Source organism: Acomys minous, assembly GCF_964271855.1.
Source record: "Acomys minous genome assembly, chromosome: 2".
In the NCBI taxonomy this organism is placed as follows: Eukaryota; Metazoa; Chordata; class Mammalia; order Rodentia; family Muridae; genus Acomys; species Acomys minous.
The window spans coordinates 138,736,606-138,754,069 of record NC_140484.1 but is presented as its reverse complement, the minus strand read 5'-3'; the positions used below and the strand labels follow the sequence as shown (position 1 = coordinate 138,754,069).

Genomic DNA, 17,464 nt, shown 5'->3' with positions numbered 1-17,464 from the left:
ACTGCTCAGCTTTAGCCCTATTCATGTCTTCACTCTTCCACAATGAGACTATGCTCAGGACCTCCCCACCTCACCTCCTCAGGGCTTCTTTGCAGCCCTGGCCCTGGGCTCTGACCAGAGAGCCAAAGCAACTCTTCTATAATTGCCTAAATCATTGGTAGCATCCTGGTTTGACCTGTCACTCATGCTGGGCCTATACCTAACACCATGGAGCAGCTTAGTCCTGTCTGACTGAAGGCTGGGCAGACTAGCCTGTAGTTGGACTTGACAGAAGGATCTCTTTCTGAGACATCAGAAGACTTGCCAGTACCCTCCCTCCCTCGCCTTTCTGAGAGAGCATTGGTACCGCAGTTTCCCGATATAGCTGTCGCCTCCTCGAGACAAGTCTGTTGGGTCCACAGAGATGAGGTAATTGGAAGTTTTACTCTTCTTTCTCTTCCTACCCGCCAGGAGGAACACCTTAAAGAGTAAAGCAACATCATATTCCAGATCCAACTCGCCAATTGTGGTGGCTGCTCACACACAAGCAACCACCTTGCTTCATCTCCAACACATCTACATGTGTACACACAAAAGCAGGACAAGCCCATGAGTCCACCCCAAACACTTAATTCCCTGGAGAGCTGAGGGGTCGGTGTCAGAGCTGAGGTTCCCTCCTATTCTAGCCTCTAAGCCTTCATGCTGAAAACACATGTCCAGAGGAACCTCACCTTCTTGCCGTCCTCACGGTCTAGGTGCAGAAAGTAGGTGGGGTACATGCCCCGGTCCATCCCCTTCTTGTCCCGAGTGATGCGGCATTTGATGGTGATCCCTTGAGGGGCTGGCCTCAGTGCAAACTCCTCTAGATCCTGGACCTCAATGTCCACTGGTGGCTCTGGTGCTGCTGGGCTGGGGGCCGAGGCTGCCTCCTATGGATAGGGAAGAAGAGCAACCTAAACCAAAAGGACTCCACTTTTCAGGTTGGTGGTCTAGGATAAAAGTCTGCTTCCCGGTTCAGTGTGGAGGAGAAGAGGCAGGGCAGGATTGCTGGGATGTGGACTTGGCCATCCTGCCCCAGGCTCAGGAGCTCTTTTAGCTTTCCCTCAGCAGTTCCTGGGGGTGGAGTCAGGGATAAGGTTCTCAGGAGGTCATCCTGCCCAAGTCCAGCTCTGCCTGCTTCCTGGCCCCTTGACCTTGGTGAAGAGACAGGAGGACAGTGGAGAAGCAGAAGAGCCCAGCTTCGTGTGGAGACCCAGCCCAAGGAAAGCCAGCACCTCATGATGTCACATACACCGAGTACCTCATTCCTAGGTTAACAACTTGGCACAGCAGAGTCAAGGGGGATGAAGGGGACTGTTTTCCCAGATCATACTAACCTGTGGCCATGTCTAGGATGGATGGTCTCGATGGAAAAGGGCCCAGCCCACTGTGGGTGGCACCATCCTTAGGTGGGTGGGCAGGCTCAGGCTGATTAAGAAAGCTAACTGAGCAAAAGCCTGGAAGTGAGGCAGCAAGCAGTGTTCCTCCACAGGTTCCATTTGAGTTCCCTTGAGGATACATTGTGACAGTGTAGGCCAAATAAACCCTTTTTTTCTCCAAGATGTTTCTGGTCAGTGTTTTATCACAGCAGAAAACAAACTGAAACACCACCCATAGGCAGACCTAACTACTGATGTCAGCCTCCTACAGGAGACGAAGGCGGCTCCTCACTCACTCACCCTGATGGATTTCCTGCTAGTGGCAGAACTAGGGCGGGTGTTGCTGTTTAGCTGGGAGGAGCTCGAGCTGTTTTCATCCTCATCCTCTTCCTCATCAAAGCTCATGCTGCTGGAGATGCCTATGGGGAGCAGAGAACAGGGAGGGATGAGCAAGCAAACGGTTTTACAGTAAGAATATGGGTGGTCACATGTGGATGCACGTTCAGACACTGACTCACCTACATCCAGGCACAGATACAGCCATCTGCATACACCCCCACATCGCTGTAGGCACTCCCACTCATCCAGACACATACAAGGACACATGTTCTCTTTGGTGCACACATGAACTGGGGCTCGTCACGATTCTCCTTGGGATGCATCCCCACCACCCAATTTTAGCTCAGTCCCTGCCTCACACTTCTTCAGTAGCAGTTGCATCACCCCTGTCTCTTGTGTATCAAAGCCTGAGCTGAGCTGAAGCTGCACAGGAGAGCTCCACTCCTGGTTTCTAGTTCTGACTAAAGGCCACAGATGGCCTAGGCCACAAACTCTGACTTAGGTCCTCACCCAGTCTGTGGGTGGGACTGACTCAGCTTTCCCCAGCTTGCCCCGAGCCTGTCTCAGCCGTTCTCCCTGACCCAGAGTGCCACTCTGAGTGGCTTTAAAATTTCCAGCCTTGGCGGCTGGAGAGATGGCTCAGTGGTTAAGAGCACTGTCTGCTCTTCCAGAGGTCATGAGTTCAATTCCCAGCAACCACATGGTGGCGCACAACCATCTATACTATGATCTGATGTCCTCCTCTGCCTGCAGAGAGCGCTGTATACATAATAATAAATAAGTAAATCTTACATATAAAAAAAAGTTCCAGCCTCATGAAGTAGTATTTTAGTAGGCTCCTCATAATGTATGCAGATCTGCAAGGCTGCACCCAGGATTCCCTGGGCTTAGGGGCTCATGACAGAAAATGAGCAACAGGTTTCCAGGGAGGACATGTCCTCCCTCCCATGAGCTCAGCAGACAAACTGACAGCTTCTTTCAAAGGGCAAAAGGGAGAAGAAATCTGCAGTAAACCTGGGCCTCATGGGAGCTACAGGCGGGCTACCCCAGTTCATCTTCCCTTCTCTTAACTTGGCCTCGTCACCCCTGACCGCGAATATCTTACTGATTCTAAGAGGTGCTCCTCCCCCACATCCAGGCAAGGGCTGGACCAAACATAAGGAGGCTGTGTTTCTAGAGAAGAGAACCTAGGACTGAACTTTGGTCCCAGCTGGGCCCCCACGGGGCTCACCCTTCCTCTGCATCGTGGCACGGAGGTCCTGCCCGGTGGGCCGTGTGCCCCCACCGGCTGCTGTCTCCCCAGCATCCTTGGCGTGGTCTGACTGTCCGACAGTCAGGATCTGCACTGGGCCTTGGGCCTCAGACTTGTCTTCTGCCAGAGTTGCTGGCCCGCTGGTGCCTGCAGGCCAGATACTCCTGAGTTACACCCAGAGGGAGAGGAAATCCTGGATTCTCAGGTGACCATGATTCGGGAGGGATGGATGATGAGACCCTTTGTAAAACCTTATTTGCAAAACTGGTTTTTTTAAAAAAAATTACGACTGCTGTTAGCCTGTTAATACTTAGTATACTGTAAAGGGACATGAGCTTTGTTTCTTCTGTTCTTCCCTCCCAGATAACTGCAAGGGTTGGTTTGAAATACTCCACATCCTTAAGACAGACAGTAACCATCTACAAAATCAACTGCACAGTGGAAAGAACAAGACAGAAAACAAGGTCAATCCAAACCGTAGTTGAAGGCAGTGGACACAGCCAGCTACAAGTTACACATGCTGGTGTTCTCTCTTCCCACGCACACATGCGTACAGCACACTCACATACATCATTAAGCATTGAGCCCTCCCTCAAAGACAGTGTCTGACACAGTCACCATCCCAAGCACATGCTCTTCATCCCAGGGGCCCTGAGAGCCTGTCTTCTCTACATTTCCTGCCCAAGGGGGCACAGCTTTAGTAACAGTAACAAGGCCTGGCCCATAGGTGGCAGCCTCTCTCCTGGCTGAGCTTTGCTCAGCGCTATAGCCAGCTCCAACAGCTCAAGGATCCTGACACCTCACGGTTCAGCTATCATCACACAGTAGCCTAGAAATCAATGGCCATGACAAGGATGGAAGAAATAGTAGCCAGGAAACAGGACTTGGGGAAGTGGCCACCATCACTGTCACTGATTCCCTAGAGATCTGTTAGACTCTGGAGCAGAGGGAACACACTGGTCTGTGGGTCTGAGAGTCCTGGGGACAGGGAAGGAAGGTGGGGGGAATCTACATTATAAGGCAGAGCTGACAGCAACTGTTGTGAAAGCATAGAACTTCGGCCAAAGGGAGCATACTGACTCAGGGGACTGGACGGAACTCAGGCTGAGGTAGGCTGGGTAGAATGGGGTTGGAGCTGAGCCATAGCTAAGCTATACTTCACTTCCTGGCAGTTTAACAAGGCTTTCCACACCCACAAACTGGCCAAGGTATGCACGAACTAGACGAGACCCTACTGATGGGCACCCTGAGGTCACATTCAATGAGACTGCTCATACTATGCCGCCTTGAAGTCAGGAGGGTAAGCTCCGCCCCCACAGTGCAGCCTGGGCTCTGGAAGGTCTGAGAAGTCAGGCTAACCTTTATGTTTTCCCTTCTTCTCCTTCCTAGGGGCCCCACCCTGGCCCTCCGATGCAGCTGCCGCCTTGGTTTTCTTGGCTGAGGTTGATGCTGGTGGGCGGGTGGCTCCCAGCTGCACACTGGCTAGCGAGTCGGCCTCTTGAACTGCTCAGGAGAGAACCCAAGACAGAAAAATGGGTGTTGGGTGAGATCATGGCTCCCACTTGACCACAGTGCCCACGCCAGCCCTCGTGTGGCTCTTCACCCACATCATCAACCCACTCATCTTGACCAAGCAGAGGTCAAGGGCAGACCCTCAGCCTACTACAATGAAGTTGACACCTAGGAACCAAAGTTCTAGGTCAGCCAACTGCTCTGAGCGTGGGCAAGTATGGAGGGAGTGTCGTCAGAACGTGCTAGGGCGAATGTGCTGGGAAGGACACGGAGACTCTATCTTCTGAAGTGAACTGCAGCCAAGACAGGCACTCCAGAAAGCCTGCAGAGGCCTTGGGTGCTGAACTCCTGGGATCCAGTGTGAGGGGGGAAGAGCTCTGTGAAACAAAGAGCTAGGTAAAGTAGTAGGGAAGAACCAGGAAAGGCACAGCTGGTGCCTGCCACGATCTCCACACAGTAGGACTCTGGTCTGCTCAAAATCTATGAGCAGTTTCTGAATGCTCACAAGATGACAACCAACAGCCTCCCCCACCTGGTAGGCGCCTACATTTCCTTCCTCAATCCCAACACACTCTCTGCCACCCAGCACGCATCCAGCTGACCAGGCTGGCTTAGTGCGTTGCATACACCATACTCCTTTTATGCTATGGGGCCCGTGCCTGCACTGTCCTTTCCATCTGATTAACTCCTACTTCCCACTTCCTGGAAGCTGCAGAGAAGCTGTTCCCCCACTGCCTAGTGAGAGCAAGCACCCCACCATTACCTCCTCACACAACCTGTCCTCTCCCCACAAAGTACAGTGTAACCACCTGCGACACTGTCGCCCACCTAGACCAGAAGCTCCATGGAAAGAGACCACACCTACCTATCTGCCCACCCAGCACCCACAATCACTAGTCCACATCACTTCGCCAAATATTTAGGAGATCCATGGATGTGTACCATGAATGAGCTTGGCAACAGACCTACCTCCCCCTCCCCACCTGCCCCCTTCCCCCCCCCCACTTCCCTCATCCCCCTCCCCTGGGAGCAAGCGGCAGGTCTGATGTCCCTCCCTTACCAATTCTGGGAGTGAACCCCTGCATTGACACTAAGAGCCAGCAGAGGGCAGGGCGCGAGGTAGCTAAAGCTAGGGACAGAAGTGGGCAGGCTCAGAAGCATAGGTTCACGTCAAACAGGAGGTGTGCAGCAGCAGCCTCTCTCAGCTTTGTCACCACTCCAAACTGGACAAAGGCCAGGGGCCTCAGAGAAGCCACAGGCTCCTCACAGATGCCCAGTATACTCCATGGGGAAGGTTTCTAAGGGCCATCCCTATTCTGATCTCAGCAGGGAACAGCAATCACCTGAGGCCCTGGAACACACTGTGGTTTCCCGGTTTTTTGTTTTTTGTTTTTGTTTGTTGTTGTTGTTGTTTGTTGTTGTTGTTATTGTTTTAGAAGTGAAACAAAAGTACAGGAGAAGATATGTGACTTGCCACATCCATGAGCAAGTCTTGCCACAATAAGGGCATGGCAAGCCAGGCTTCACATGACCAAAAGCAGTGCCTGTCTTCCCTGGATGGCATTACAACATAGCAAGTCAGGTACTTAACGCCAGGCCTGGCCCTGGCAAATGCCATGAGACAGACATCATTTCCTCAGGGCGCACGCACGCACGCACGCACGGAGACAACCTTAGGCAGTATGCCAAGCTAAGACCTATGTAACAGGTGAAGAACTCCTAACTTCTTCCCTCTAAAGCATCAGGATGGTGTTGGGTTGAGCTAAGGGCTGAGCTAGCAGAGGCACAGGAAAGACCCTAAGACACTGTAGGGCGGGGGGACAGAGCCAGAGGTTAGAGGAAGAAAGTTCTCCCTCAGCTGAAAATGCTTGGACCCGGAGGCTCCAGGTCAGAAATGAACCACAGAAGTTCCTACCCTACCCACAGAGCTGGGTAGGTACCCACACCTAGCTCCCAGTTACTACTGTGCCAGGAGCAGCCAACTGCAACCGTGGAGGGCTGCATCCTTCTATCTCCTGGCTCCTGCCTTCTTGCTCACAAACCCCGTGGCATTGAACCTATGGGAAGGAGTAAGTCCTGAACACCTAGACGCAAAGGAGCCATGCCTGGGCAGAAAGAGCCTTGAGAGAATTCCCACAGGGTGGGCTCTGCTGAAGACTAAGTGTAAGGACGGCAGGCCTGAGGGAGTTCTCAGCCAGAAGCCCGGCACACTGAGTAAGTACACAGGAGCTCTGAGAGGAAGGAGGCGAGGGGCCCAGGAGCTCCTAGGCAGTATATGGCAGGAAGACGGGAGAGGAGTTCCTCACGGGAGAGAATGCTAGTGGGTGCCAGGTCTCAGGGACATGCTTCGGGTCAGGAAGCTGGAACTAGGAACTCCCTGATCCATCAATGTAACCACCTGGCTCAGGAGATGACAGTCTGGACACAAACAGAATCCCAAGGTGGAGGGTGTCTCTCTGCCTGCCTCCTCCAGCTGTCCACCTGAGCTAGACACCACATTCAGCCTGGGTAGAGCCTACAGGATGGGTCTGCCAGGCCACCACCCCTGAGCCCACCTCCAGAGTGTGGTGCTCCCCGTGCAGGAGGTTTGCTAGGCTGGCTGGCCCAGAGGCAGGGTGTACCTTGGTAGCTGGTGCTGCCGCTGCTGCTGAGGTAGGACTCCACCAGCGGGGCCTGCTCCTCTGACTGCCGGGCTCGCCGGCTCCGGGGCCGTCCATCTGCGTTGGCCTGCACCATCAGGGGCTCCTGGCGCTTCTTCTTCTGCTTCTGCTCCAACAGGGCCCGCTACAGAGGCACAGGGCAGGCACAGAGGTGGACTGGCCCACTACTTCCTCCAGGAGGAAGGGGCTCCCACAGAGGGGCTAAAAGGAGCACCCCAATCACCAGGCTGGGTTCTAGAAGTTGTACTGGGGTCTCTGGCCCTCTCTGGGCCAGGTCTCATGTTGTTGGCATCCTAGGAGTAGCTGCCAGCCTGGCAGAAGAGGCGAAGACTGGGGTATAGGGTTAATAACACAGAACTGGTAAAGGAGAGCGCTCATTTCTCTTCCCTATCAGACAGGGTCATCCAAGGACGAGGGACACCCCACCTGAGCTGCTGCCCTTCCCGTCAGCCAGAGCCTCACTTACCTGCCGGTCAAGCTTCTGCTGCCTCAGGTTGCTGCCCTCATCATCTAGGACACTGCAAAGGGAGAGACAGATATTCAGGGCTGCCCGGTGAGGCCCCATGAGGTGGTCCAGAACCCAGCCCCATCTTTTAAACTCCCATCACGGTTCCCAGTGAATCCATATGGTGGAGGGAGGAAGAGGAGGCTGCCATCTAGGCGCTACTTTGAGACAAGAAGGGAGGCCGGTGTTATTCAGTGATAGAGCGCTTGCCTAGTGTGCATAAGGCCCTGGTTCTGATCTCCTGGAAAAAAATAAAATAAAGCCTTCAAGACTGGGTGTGGTAAATCACTCCTATAATCCCAGCCCTAGAGAGACTGAGACAGGAGGACAGAAGTTCAAGGTCAGCCTGGACTATATGACACTCTGTCTTAAAAACAACAACAACAACAACAAGACCAACAACAACAACACCCAGAAAACAAAGGGCTAAGCCATATTTCTGCCATGTTGGTAGCTTATTCTCCTCCATTACCCCGAGGACTTCTGAGCTAGCCTGGCCCTGGTAAGAACAGGATGAAACACCTTCAAATCTTTGAGCAGGGCCAGGCCTAACAGATAACCAGGGAGCCCCAGTAGGGCCATCAGTCACTACTAGCCAGTCTCAAGGAGGCTGACCTTCATGCCAGGACTTGCTTCTGTCAGTTCTCTACCATCACCTCAGCTGATTCTTCCTTCTTTCCACCCTTTTTGGGAATAGGTGGGTCCTCTGGGGCAGACCATCACCCTATCCCAAATTCCTGGTTAAGCCCCTAAGTACTGACACAGCCCCTACTCCCCTAAAGAGGGCACAGCGTCCTCATTTGGGAGAGGCTAAAATGCCAACCAGTTTCCCCAGGACAATAGCTGCAGGGTATACACGATGCACAGCCCAGCAAATGACTGTTAGCCCTGCCCTGGCCACTGACAGGGAACAGGTAGTACCAAGGGCACCAGACCTCGCGTCCCACCAGTCTTATGTCAGGTAAGCCTCTTCTTACACAGGCTGTCCCTGCCGCTTAGGAAGGCAGAATATGAACAGGGAACTGGTATTTTAAATGGCTTTGCTTTCTTGCTAGATCAAGACACCTCAAGCCCAAATTCTACGAAAGACCAACTCAGGATGTTGCCAGGGGTGGAGGTGGAAGCCTCGGGGTTCCTCTCGGTTACGCTGGAGCCTATGGACCAGACCTGTGGGTGGAGACATGCTCAAGCAGGCCGGAGTGCAGCAGGCTTGAGAGGGCTGTAAGGACGTGTCTGCGTGGCTCTCGTGTATGTGCCTAAGTGTGTGCAGACACCTATGTTAAGAAATAGGCTTGCTTGTATAAACGTGAGTGTGGTATGTGTGTGGACGGCAAAAGGCAAGGTCAGAATCACTGCAAAGACGAGGCGAAGCCATGCTTACCTCTGACAGCCAAACCCACAAGGTTAAACTACTTGTGGAGCTAGCCATCCACCATTGCTCACCTCCCTGGCCACTGAGGACTACTGTGCACCATTTTAACTGGCAGCTGCCTCAACTACATGGCGTGTGGGAAGGCCTTCTCCTGGTGCCCCTGCGCTGATCTGTGAGGAGCCCTAGCTGTGATGCGGAGCTGTGTGACATCTTTTACTAAGCTCTCAGCTGCTGGAAGACAGGAGAAAACAACTCAACAGTAAGCCTCAAAGCCTTAGCCTTCCCAGGATGGCCCGCCTGCCTGAAGCACGGCTACATCTGTGGCTCCTGGACATTTCACCAAGGCCTCAGCCAGCTGCCTAAAACTCTGGTCTGGCTGAACAGATGAACACCTTGCCATGCAAGGCACACGGACCCCATGTGGCACCTCTAGAGACCTAAGTCTCTTGGGTCTCTTGAGAGAGTGCAGATGTGAGGAAAGCGAGACACCGAAAACCACAAAAGGCCTGAGGAGCCACAGCCTCTCTCCATTTTACCTCAAAGCATTCCCTGCATCTGATATCCAGCATGACCACAAAGTTCCACAGAAGCACACACTCACTGCTTCCAGCACATGAGCGAAAGCATCAGTAAGGGCTCTATCCAGTGGCCCGTGCTGGCAAGAGCTGAAGGGTCCTGAAATCCAGACCTGCTCTGGTTGGGCCCAGCAGCCTCTGGTCCTTGCACTTGTGTGCTATAGCCTGGCCTCAGAAGTGCCTGTGTGATCTCCACTGGTCAGTATTGGCTTCCTCTGTCCTAGTGGGAGAGGATATTTACCTCTTACTAGGATGTTACAGGCTACATTCTTCCCAAGGGCAGTGCCGTGGTGGATGGAAGCAGCTACCTGATATCATCCCAGGCACTGGGTTCAGTTAAGCATAACAAAGAATATATCTTCCTTGGTGCCAATGAAAATTTCCAGAGACATCTAGGAAAGATGAGGTGCACACCAGCAAAGCCATCTGCAGAAAGAGAGGCTCCCGAGGCAGCTTGGTAACAAAAGGTGTTTCTGGAAGCGGTGACCTCATTGCCCTGTGCCACACAAGGAGGTGTTTTCCTATCACAGGAACTGTCACACAGCCCTGGACCTTCCATGCAGTGTGTCTGGGATCAGAGGCTATTTTCCACCAACACAGTATTTCCTCTCCCGCTATCTCCACATTTCCTGACTGGGAAGATGGACAATGAGCCGTGATTTTAGTTTTAGTACCATGATTTCTAGAGGGGATACAGGTGGTGATAAACCAGCCCACCTCCCTTTTAGACTTGAAAGACAAACTAGGTTCATTTCTGTTTATGATGAAATCTGCTTCTCAAGGATTGAGCTATGCCCCCACCTGTAGCCTTAACTGCAAATGGTTCTGTACTGTCTGTTCCGGGAAATGGCAACTATGCTTTTGTTTCTGAAGGCTGTTATGACCACCTTGTAACCATGCCTTTGTTTCTGAAGGCTGTTATGACCACCTTGTAACCATGCCTTTGTTTCTGAAGGCTGTTATGACCACCTTGTAACCATGCCTTTGTTTCTGAAGGCTGTTATGACCATCATGTTAGGCTTATGTTCTGTTCTGTGATCCCCACTTATTTGCCTGCCAAACCCCCCATTTGGAAACCCCCTCCTCCTGAGCTATAAAAACCTTATCTTCTCTACATCCAATGCTGAGCCCTTGAACCCCACCTGTGTGCACAAATAAAACTTGCTTGAATTTAGCCATGATTTGGTCTGGTGGTCTTTCTCCTCACATCTGTGGGATCAACAGTAGCAGGGACTTAACAGTGGCTTTCAGAGAAGGGTGAACATAAGGCAACAGAGAGATTCTAGAAGCCACACATAATCAGAAGAGCCCAGAGAAGCCACTCACCACCTCACTCAGCGTCGGGTATGTTCAAAAGGAATGGCGCATTGGCAGGGCAGTGGCTGTGAGAAACAACCCCCTATAGGCCCAGCAAGATGCATGTAGGAGGTCCTATAATAACCCAGCCATCTACATAACACATAGAGGAAGTCAAGTTTCTGGGAGATCTGCAAGGATACAGGGAAGACCAGAAGCACAGGGCAGTGACAAGCGTGTACTGGAAGGGTATTCTACTAAGGAGGAGGGCAGGCACATCTGGGCACAGACAAGCTTCCTGGTGAATAACAAAGGAATCCCCAGCACAGCAGCTGAGCAACAGTGACAATCCTGGTGGCTGTCTGGAGGGGGAGCAGAACTAAAGCTCCCTCCCCACCCCCACCCAGCTAGCCCTGCGTCTTCGGGCTCCTCTGTAGCACCGTTCCTGGGGTGTCTGTCTTGCTCACACCACCTCCCAGGCCTGCCTCTCGGATGGGCACCATTTTAGGCTGCACTAAATGATAACCATGTAAGGAGACATTAATGGCTTTTTAATGCCTACGGTTCCAATTATGGCATCACTGCCAAGCCCGAGCTGCCAGCTGCAGCCCCGCCAGGAGGCTCAGACTGAGACAGGGCACTGATGGATGGGTCTTCCAGCTGACCCTGGCGGCTTCTTCATTATGGTCACCTCCTACTGGGAGCCAGACCTAGAAGGACAAGGAATGTTCGAGTCATTGGCTCCAGTCTGCAGTGTTCCCCCAATCTGGCTGCTCTACCCAGGGTCAAAAAGGTGGTAACTTCAACTCCCAAGAGCCAAGCTGTCTATAGACACTTTACACCCCTGGAGGGATCAGACAGGTGTCTGGGGACTTCTACTGTGGGCTGGAAAAGCCCAGTATGGCCAGTATTATTAGGAAACCTGTTTCCATCCTTGTCTCCAATATTCCACTTTGTAAACTCTAGCTAACGCACCACCACTACCTGGTGCAGGCCAGGACAGCGTCAGCCTCAGCCAGCTGGATGCCCCAGCCCACTCTGCTGCCTGCAAACCTTTTCCATCTATCTCATTCCTTCCCTCAGTCTCAGCAGAAGCCGCTCTGAACCGAGGAACCAGAGCAATAGCCTATAAGGACAAGCCATCCAGAGTGTCTGGCTACAAGCCTATGCCAAATGCCAGAATGACAGAAGTCCGTATCCATGGCTCCCACTGCCTAGCAGCTGCTTGGCACACAGCTGGGCATGGGGGCAGTTCCATAACAGAGAGGAGATTCCCCCCTCTGAGGATGGGCCATCTCCTTTCCGTCCAGGCGTTCCCAAACTCATTGGGTGAGTTAAAGCTGCTAATGGATAGCATTGGTCTTCATTTAGAACTACTGGGGAACACGCTCCAGGATCAACTTTGTTTTTATTTTTATTTTTTTTTAAACAAGTACCATGGGGTTCTCTAATAACTGGCGATGCAAATGACTCTTTGTGACCACAGCTGGTGATCTTCAAAGAATTTAAAAAAAAAAAATGTAGTGTCAGAAGGAACTGACCGAACTTGTCAAAACAAGGTGCCTGAGGCTGTTAAACCTGGCAGCAAAACTGAAGTTGTGTGTGTGGTGTCTAACAAGAACCAAAGTCCTGCTTAGACTCAGCCCAAGAAAGAGCTTTCTAGTCACAACTGGCTGATGGAAGATGTTTAGCAGGAATGCTACATAGTGGTACAAGGCAATTATGAGAGGGCCTGTGTGGACCCTTGCATCCTGCGGTTCTCTATGGCCGGAGCTGTACCTTATAGGGGTTCTAGAGGCCTCACTGTAATGGGAGAGCACTTCAGATGTGCTGAGAACCCAGAGACAGAACCAAGAAGTTGAGGAAGCCCTAAAAGTCATCTGTTAAGTTTGACATTGCTTTGATTTATAGAGGAAACATTTTACTGATGCTGGGTAGTGCTGGAGGCTCAGCCAGACACCACATGAGCTCCCCGCTCCCAAAGAGATCATGATCTGGCAAAGGAAACCCTGAGCACAGCAGGCACTGAAGATGGGTCGAAAGGGACAGTCAGCAGCTAAAAGTGCTTACTGCTCTTGCAGAGGACCTCAGTTCAGTTCCCAGCACCCACATGGCAAATTACAGCTGCCTGTAACTCCAGTTCCATGGGATCTCATGCCCTCTGCTGGCTTTCATGGACTCCTGAACGCACGTGGTGCACATAAACTCACACAGGCACACACACATACATAAAAATAATAGACACATTTTTAAAAAAGCACCAAAGACAAGAGCAACTGCCAACTGCACAGTCCTACACCATGCCTGAAGCCACAGACCTTCCTAGGAGGTCCACCCACCTTCAGCTTATGAAAAGCTTAAGAGACCTTCATTACAGGCATCTAGTCTTCTTCTTGAATACAGGTAAAGAGAAATGGGCAGAATTGGAAACTACTGGTAATGGGAAACAAAAGGCAAATAAAAGACTCTAGCTGTTGATCTTTATACATGAAATGGCTCTCTCTCTCTCTTTTAAGTCAGAATGTGAGCTTAATCCATGATCATTAGAAACTGAACCAAAATTACCCCTAAGAAGATTAGCACCAACTATCACTGCTTTGAAGAAATTGAGCTGAGCCCAGGGAATGCTGGATGCAACAACCATCAGAGAGCGAGAGGGCAAAATCCTATTAGAAGAGCTAACAGTCTCCCCCACATGCCACATTCCAGTCTGATGCGCACCCACTGCTGCAATAGGGAAACCTCATGCTAGTCAAAGCACGTGTACGCGTGCTGCCCCCTGCCCAGCTGCTAAGAAATATGCCTTGTCTTCTGTCCCATTTTTTTTCCCCCACCAGACAGACCCGTGGCTTTGCCTGCAAATCAGCAGCCTAGCAATGCGAAGGGCTCTTCGAATCTCCTCTCAGTACAGGTCTCCCCTACTGGGCAGTCTATTCCTCAAGTGCGGTGCTTTTCCAGGCTCTAACCATGCCCAGAAAGACTGAACAGGGCAGAGGAGCATCCTTCTGAGGACAGCCCATCCCCAGCGCAATACCTACCCCCCCCCTGCTGTACAGAACAAGAGGGCAGGTGACAGGAATGGAGAAAGGAAGCCAGGTGGGCCGCCAGGGTGCCAGGCTGCTCTCAGGGTTAGGCTTCTGTGCTCCCAGCTGAATGTGGGAGGGAGAATTGGGGGAGGGGTAGGCTTGGGCTCAGTTCAGTGTCAATCACCCATTTCAGGGTACCAATGCCCTGGGCACTTGCAAGGATTTCTCAGAGGCAATCCTACCTCCCAAGAGGTCTCTTTTTCCCAGGAGTAGGCTGAATCCTCTTTAGCTTGAGGTAGATTTTTCCCCCCTTCTCTACAAGCTTTGCAAGTTGCTTTAGTCCTTTGGGCGCCTAGGAGAATCAGCCTTGAGCCATAACCAGCCTAGCCTTCCATTTGCGGAAACCTAAGCATGTCATTATGATCACAGTCACAGTGTGGTCACCCTACAACCGGATCCCCTTGGAGGGACCCTCACAGCACTGTTGTCTGTTCAGTGTACAGGCGCTGCCTTCTACCTCTGCTGGCAGACAGACTGTCAGGCATACTCCCCAGGGCTGCACCAACTTCTAGAAGGACCTCGGGGCCCACATGAGCCAAAGAAAATATCAGAATGGTCTCAACCCTACCTGCACCACTCCCCTAGCCTAGATATATGTCAAGGGCAGACAGTCTTTTGAGTTGGCACAACCAACTCTCAATTAAGGCGTTTCCTCCTTAATCCATGTGAGACTGCGGTGTGGGCTCACATGTCTGCGGGAGGTCCTGCGTCTGACTCTCTGTGCACATGTGTCTGTGTGCGTGTTGGTGGGGAGATACAGAATAACTCAAGATGCCCCCACAGAAGCTGAGCTCAGAGGCAGGAATCATTCCCAAGGAAATCCCTGAATGCCCAGGCCTATAACAGGTGCCCGTTGGTAGAAAGACCCACTTTTAACAAGCTTCAGGCAGTTGGAGCTGGTTTCTATTTGAGGTTCTATCTGGACAGACTCCTGGAAGGGCTCTGTCAGAATCACTTTCTGTCAGTGACTGGGCTTTGCATCCTTGCCTAGGGCACGTGGGCCCTGAGTGTCTGACTCTGCAACCCACTGAACGTGCACCTGGGTCAGCAATAAAAAGTGGGTCCTAGCAGTCCAGCACCCCTTTTACACATACACACATGCCTCTTCAGAAGGCTTAGAGACAGCCCGGTAGCCCATGGCAACTAGAGAGCCAATGAGTGGCCACGAATGTGGCGCTGCTATGGCAATGAGCTCTTTTCCCTGGTAATAGAATTGAGTACAGTGGATGGAGAAAGGCCTGCACCTGTGTGAGGCTGGAGCCCACCCCTCCCCCACCTCCCACACAAGAAAACCCAGCCTTGTCTTAGGTCAGACCAAACAAGTTTCCAGGGACAGGAGGTGGGTCAGTGCTCTTGAGTGCAAGTGAGCATGTGAAAGCAATTCTCTGTATTGTGAGCTAGTTCTGTTAACAAGCAGGTTAGTACTGAATCCCTGAAAGGTACTGGATAGTACTTATGAGTGGGTAATACGGTGTATTCCTATTCACACTCTGTGAATATGCACAGCTTTGTGTGTATGCACCTGTACAGCCCAAGAATTAAGGTCTACAGAGATATATGGGTACATGTATATATATGCTGCCATGTGGTCCAGGTTCTAACTGCCCCAACGAATCCATGCTTTGGAGATATGAACTGAACAGCAGGGGGGGCATATTTGGCCCAGCGCGCAGATGCTCTGTGTATTTAAGTGTGAAGATGCAGGGGTGTGTGCGCACAAGCTATCCAGCCGCATGCCTTGGGTGCTGGGCCTAGGAAGAGGCTGACAGCAGTTCCTTTCTCCATGTGCCACCCGACTCAACAATCCTTTCAGAACCCTTGAATGTTGATAAGGGTGGAGCAGGGCAGGTGGCTTTGAGGCCCTCAAAGTTGAGGCGGAAACACCAAGCACCTCCAACCCGCGCGCTCCCTGCTCCCTACGCCAGAAAGGGCACGGAGGGCAGCAGTGCCCTGCGTCCAGGCAGATGGCCCGGCCAACGCGGCATCCCGACTCGGGGGATGGTGGGTGGCCTGGCAGCACGCTCCCGCCCTCCCCCCACCCTCCGCGTTGAAGTGGGGGTCCGCACGCACCCCGGAGCCTGGGAAGCCTGGCCCGCGTACCTGTAGGGAATCCAGTCGGAATGCGGCTTGGAAGTCATGTCTCCCGGGGGCGGGGCGGCGGCTGCGGCTCGGGAGGCCGGGACCGCTCGGGGCTGGCGCGGGGACCCTGCTCAGCTCTCGGGCCGCCCCGGGCCGCATCCTCCCGGGCCCGGCCGCTGGGCCCCGCCGAGGCCCTCTTTGCACTCCAGGGCCCCGGCCCCGGGCTAGCAGAGCGGTTGCTTGCGCGGCCTGGCGCAGAGGGAGAAGCGGCGGGAGTGCGCGGGGCCGCGGGAGCGCGCGGGCAGGAGCGCGCCGGAGGCGGGAGAGGCAGTCCGCACAGCAGGCGGCAGGCGCTGGGTCTGGAGCCCCTGGCGGAGTTCTGCGTGGCAGCTGCCGCCCCGCCCCTGGGCCCACCCCAGCCCATGGATACTGACAGTGCGGGCCCACCCTCCTCCGGGATGGACAGCGTCACCTAGCCCCAGTTTCTCCCTCTAGGACCTTGGCTATCCCTCAACCCTTGGCTATCTCAGATTTACCCGGGACAGGGCAGAGTAGGCAGGCTCTCAAGTTAGAGATGTCCGGAGAGTTTCTGGTCTGAGAACTGAGCCCCGGCTTCCTTTTCAACCTCCCACTTCACACACCTGTCTCCAGAACCTTCTGATCTTTAATTAAGTAAAAGTGTTTCCTCTGCCTCGGTCTTTCTCTGGGGCTTGACAGTTGCCATGCATGCTTCCACCACCAAGGGAAGGGGCCTCTTAATTGTTGCATTCCAGGCCCTTAGACAGTTGGAGCATTAGCGGGCACAAGGGCTTTGAGAAGCAAATATTTCATCCCCATCTGAGAAATGCTAACGACCCTAAGGGCAAGGAGCAAAGAAGCAGTGGAGCTGAAATTGAACCAGGATCTCTAGTCCTTCAAAGTCCTTTTAGAGGGCAGCAAACTCTCCAGGAAGATCCTTTTACCCTTCAGTACTGATGAGGTCCTGGCTGAGACCAGGACCCGTGTTTAACGACGGGGGAGGGAAGGGTGGAAGATCCACAGCAGGGCTAGCTGGAGGCAGGGAGAGGCCAGGGGGCCTAGGGATGCCGCAGGCTGAGAGGCCAGTCTGAACCCTGGTGGTGGGGATAAAGGAAGGGACTACTGATTAACACAGACCCTATACAGCACCCCGAGCACCTTGCACTCAGCGTCACAGATAGCCAGAAAAGCGTCCATGGGAAGATGTTCTGGTAAGGCTGGGAGGACTGTGGGAATGACCCTCATGCTTAGAATGGATCCCATCTTGCTGCCCTGGGGCCAAGCTAGGATCCGCACCGGGCCTTCTTCCAGCTTCTCATAAACTACAAACACAACAGTGATGACAGTGGACTGCGTGGTGAGCTATCAGGAGT

General features: G+C 52.9%; 1 protein-coding gene across 4 annotated transcripts in view; it reads right to left on the bottom strand.

Annotated features, from left to right (window-relative positions):
• Positions 1–17,464, bottom strand: part of TUB (TUB bipartite transcription factor) — an 83,323-nt gene that overhangs the window by 7,205 nt on the left and 58,654 nt on the right. For 3 of the 4 annotated variants that reach the window (XM_084773650.1, XM_084773648.1, XM_084773649.1), the window contains 7 exons: positions 7,627–7,678; positions 7,122–7,284; positions 4,348–4,491; positions 2,968–3,135; positions 1,698–1,816; positions 711–908; positions 347–459 (listed from right to left, as the gene is read on the bottom strand). In XM_084773650.1, coding sequence (XP_084629776.1) covers positions 347–459; positions 711–908; positions 1,698–1,816; positions 2,968–3,135; positions 4,348–4,491; positions 7,122–7,284; positions 7,627–7,678 — 957 coding nt within the window. Of the gene's footprint in view, positions 1–346; positions 460–710; positions 909–1,697; positions 1,817–2,967; positions 3,136–4,347; positions 4,492–7,121; positions 7,285–7,626; positions 7,679–16,094; positions 16,439–17,464 lie in introns of those variants that run through there. The other variant, XM_084773651.1, reaches the window with a different exon arrangement.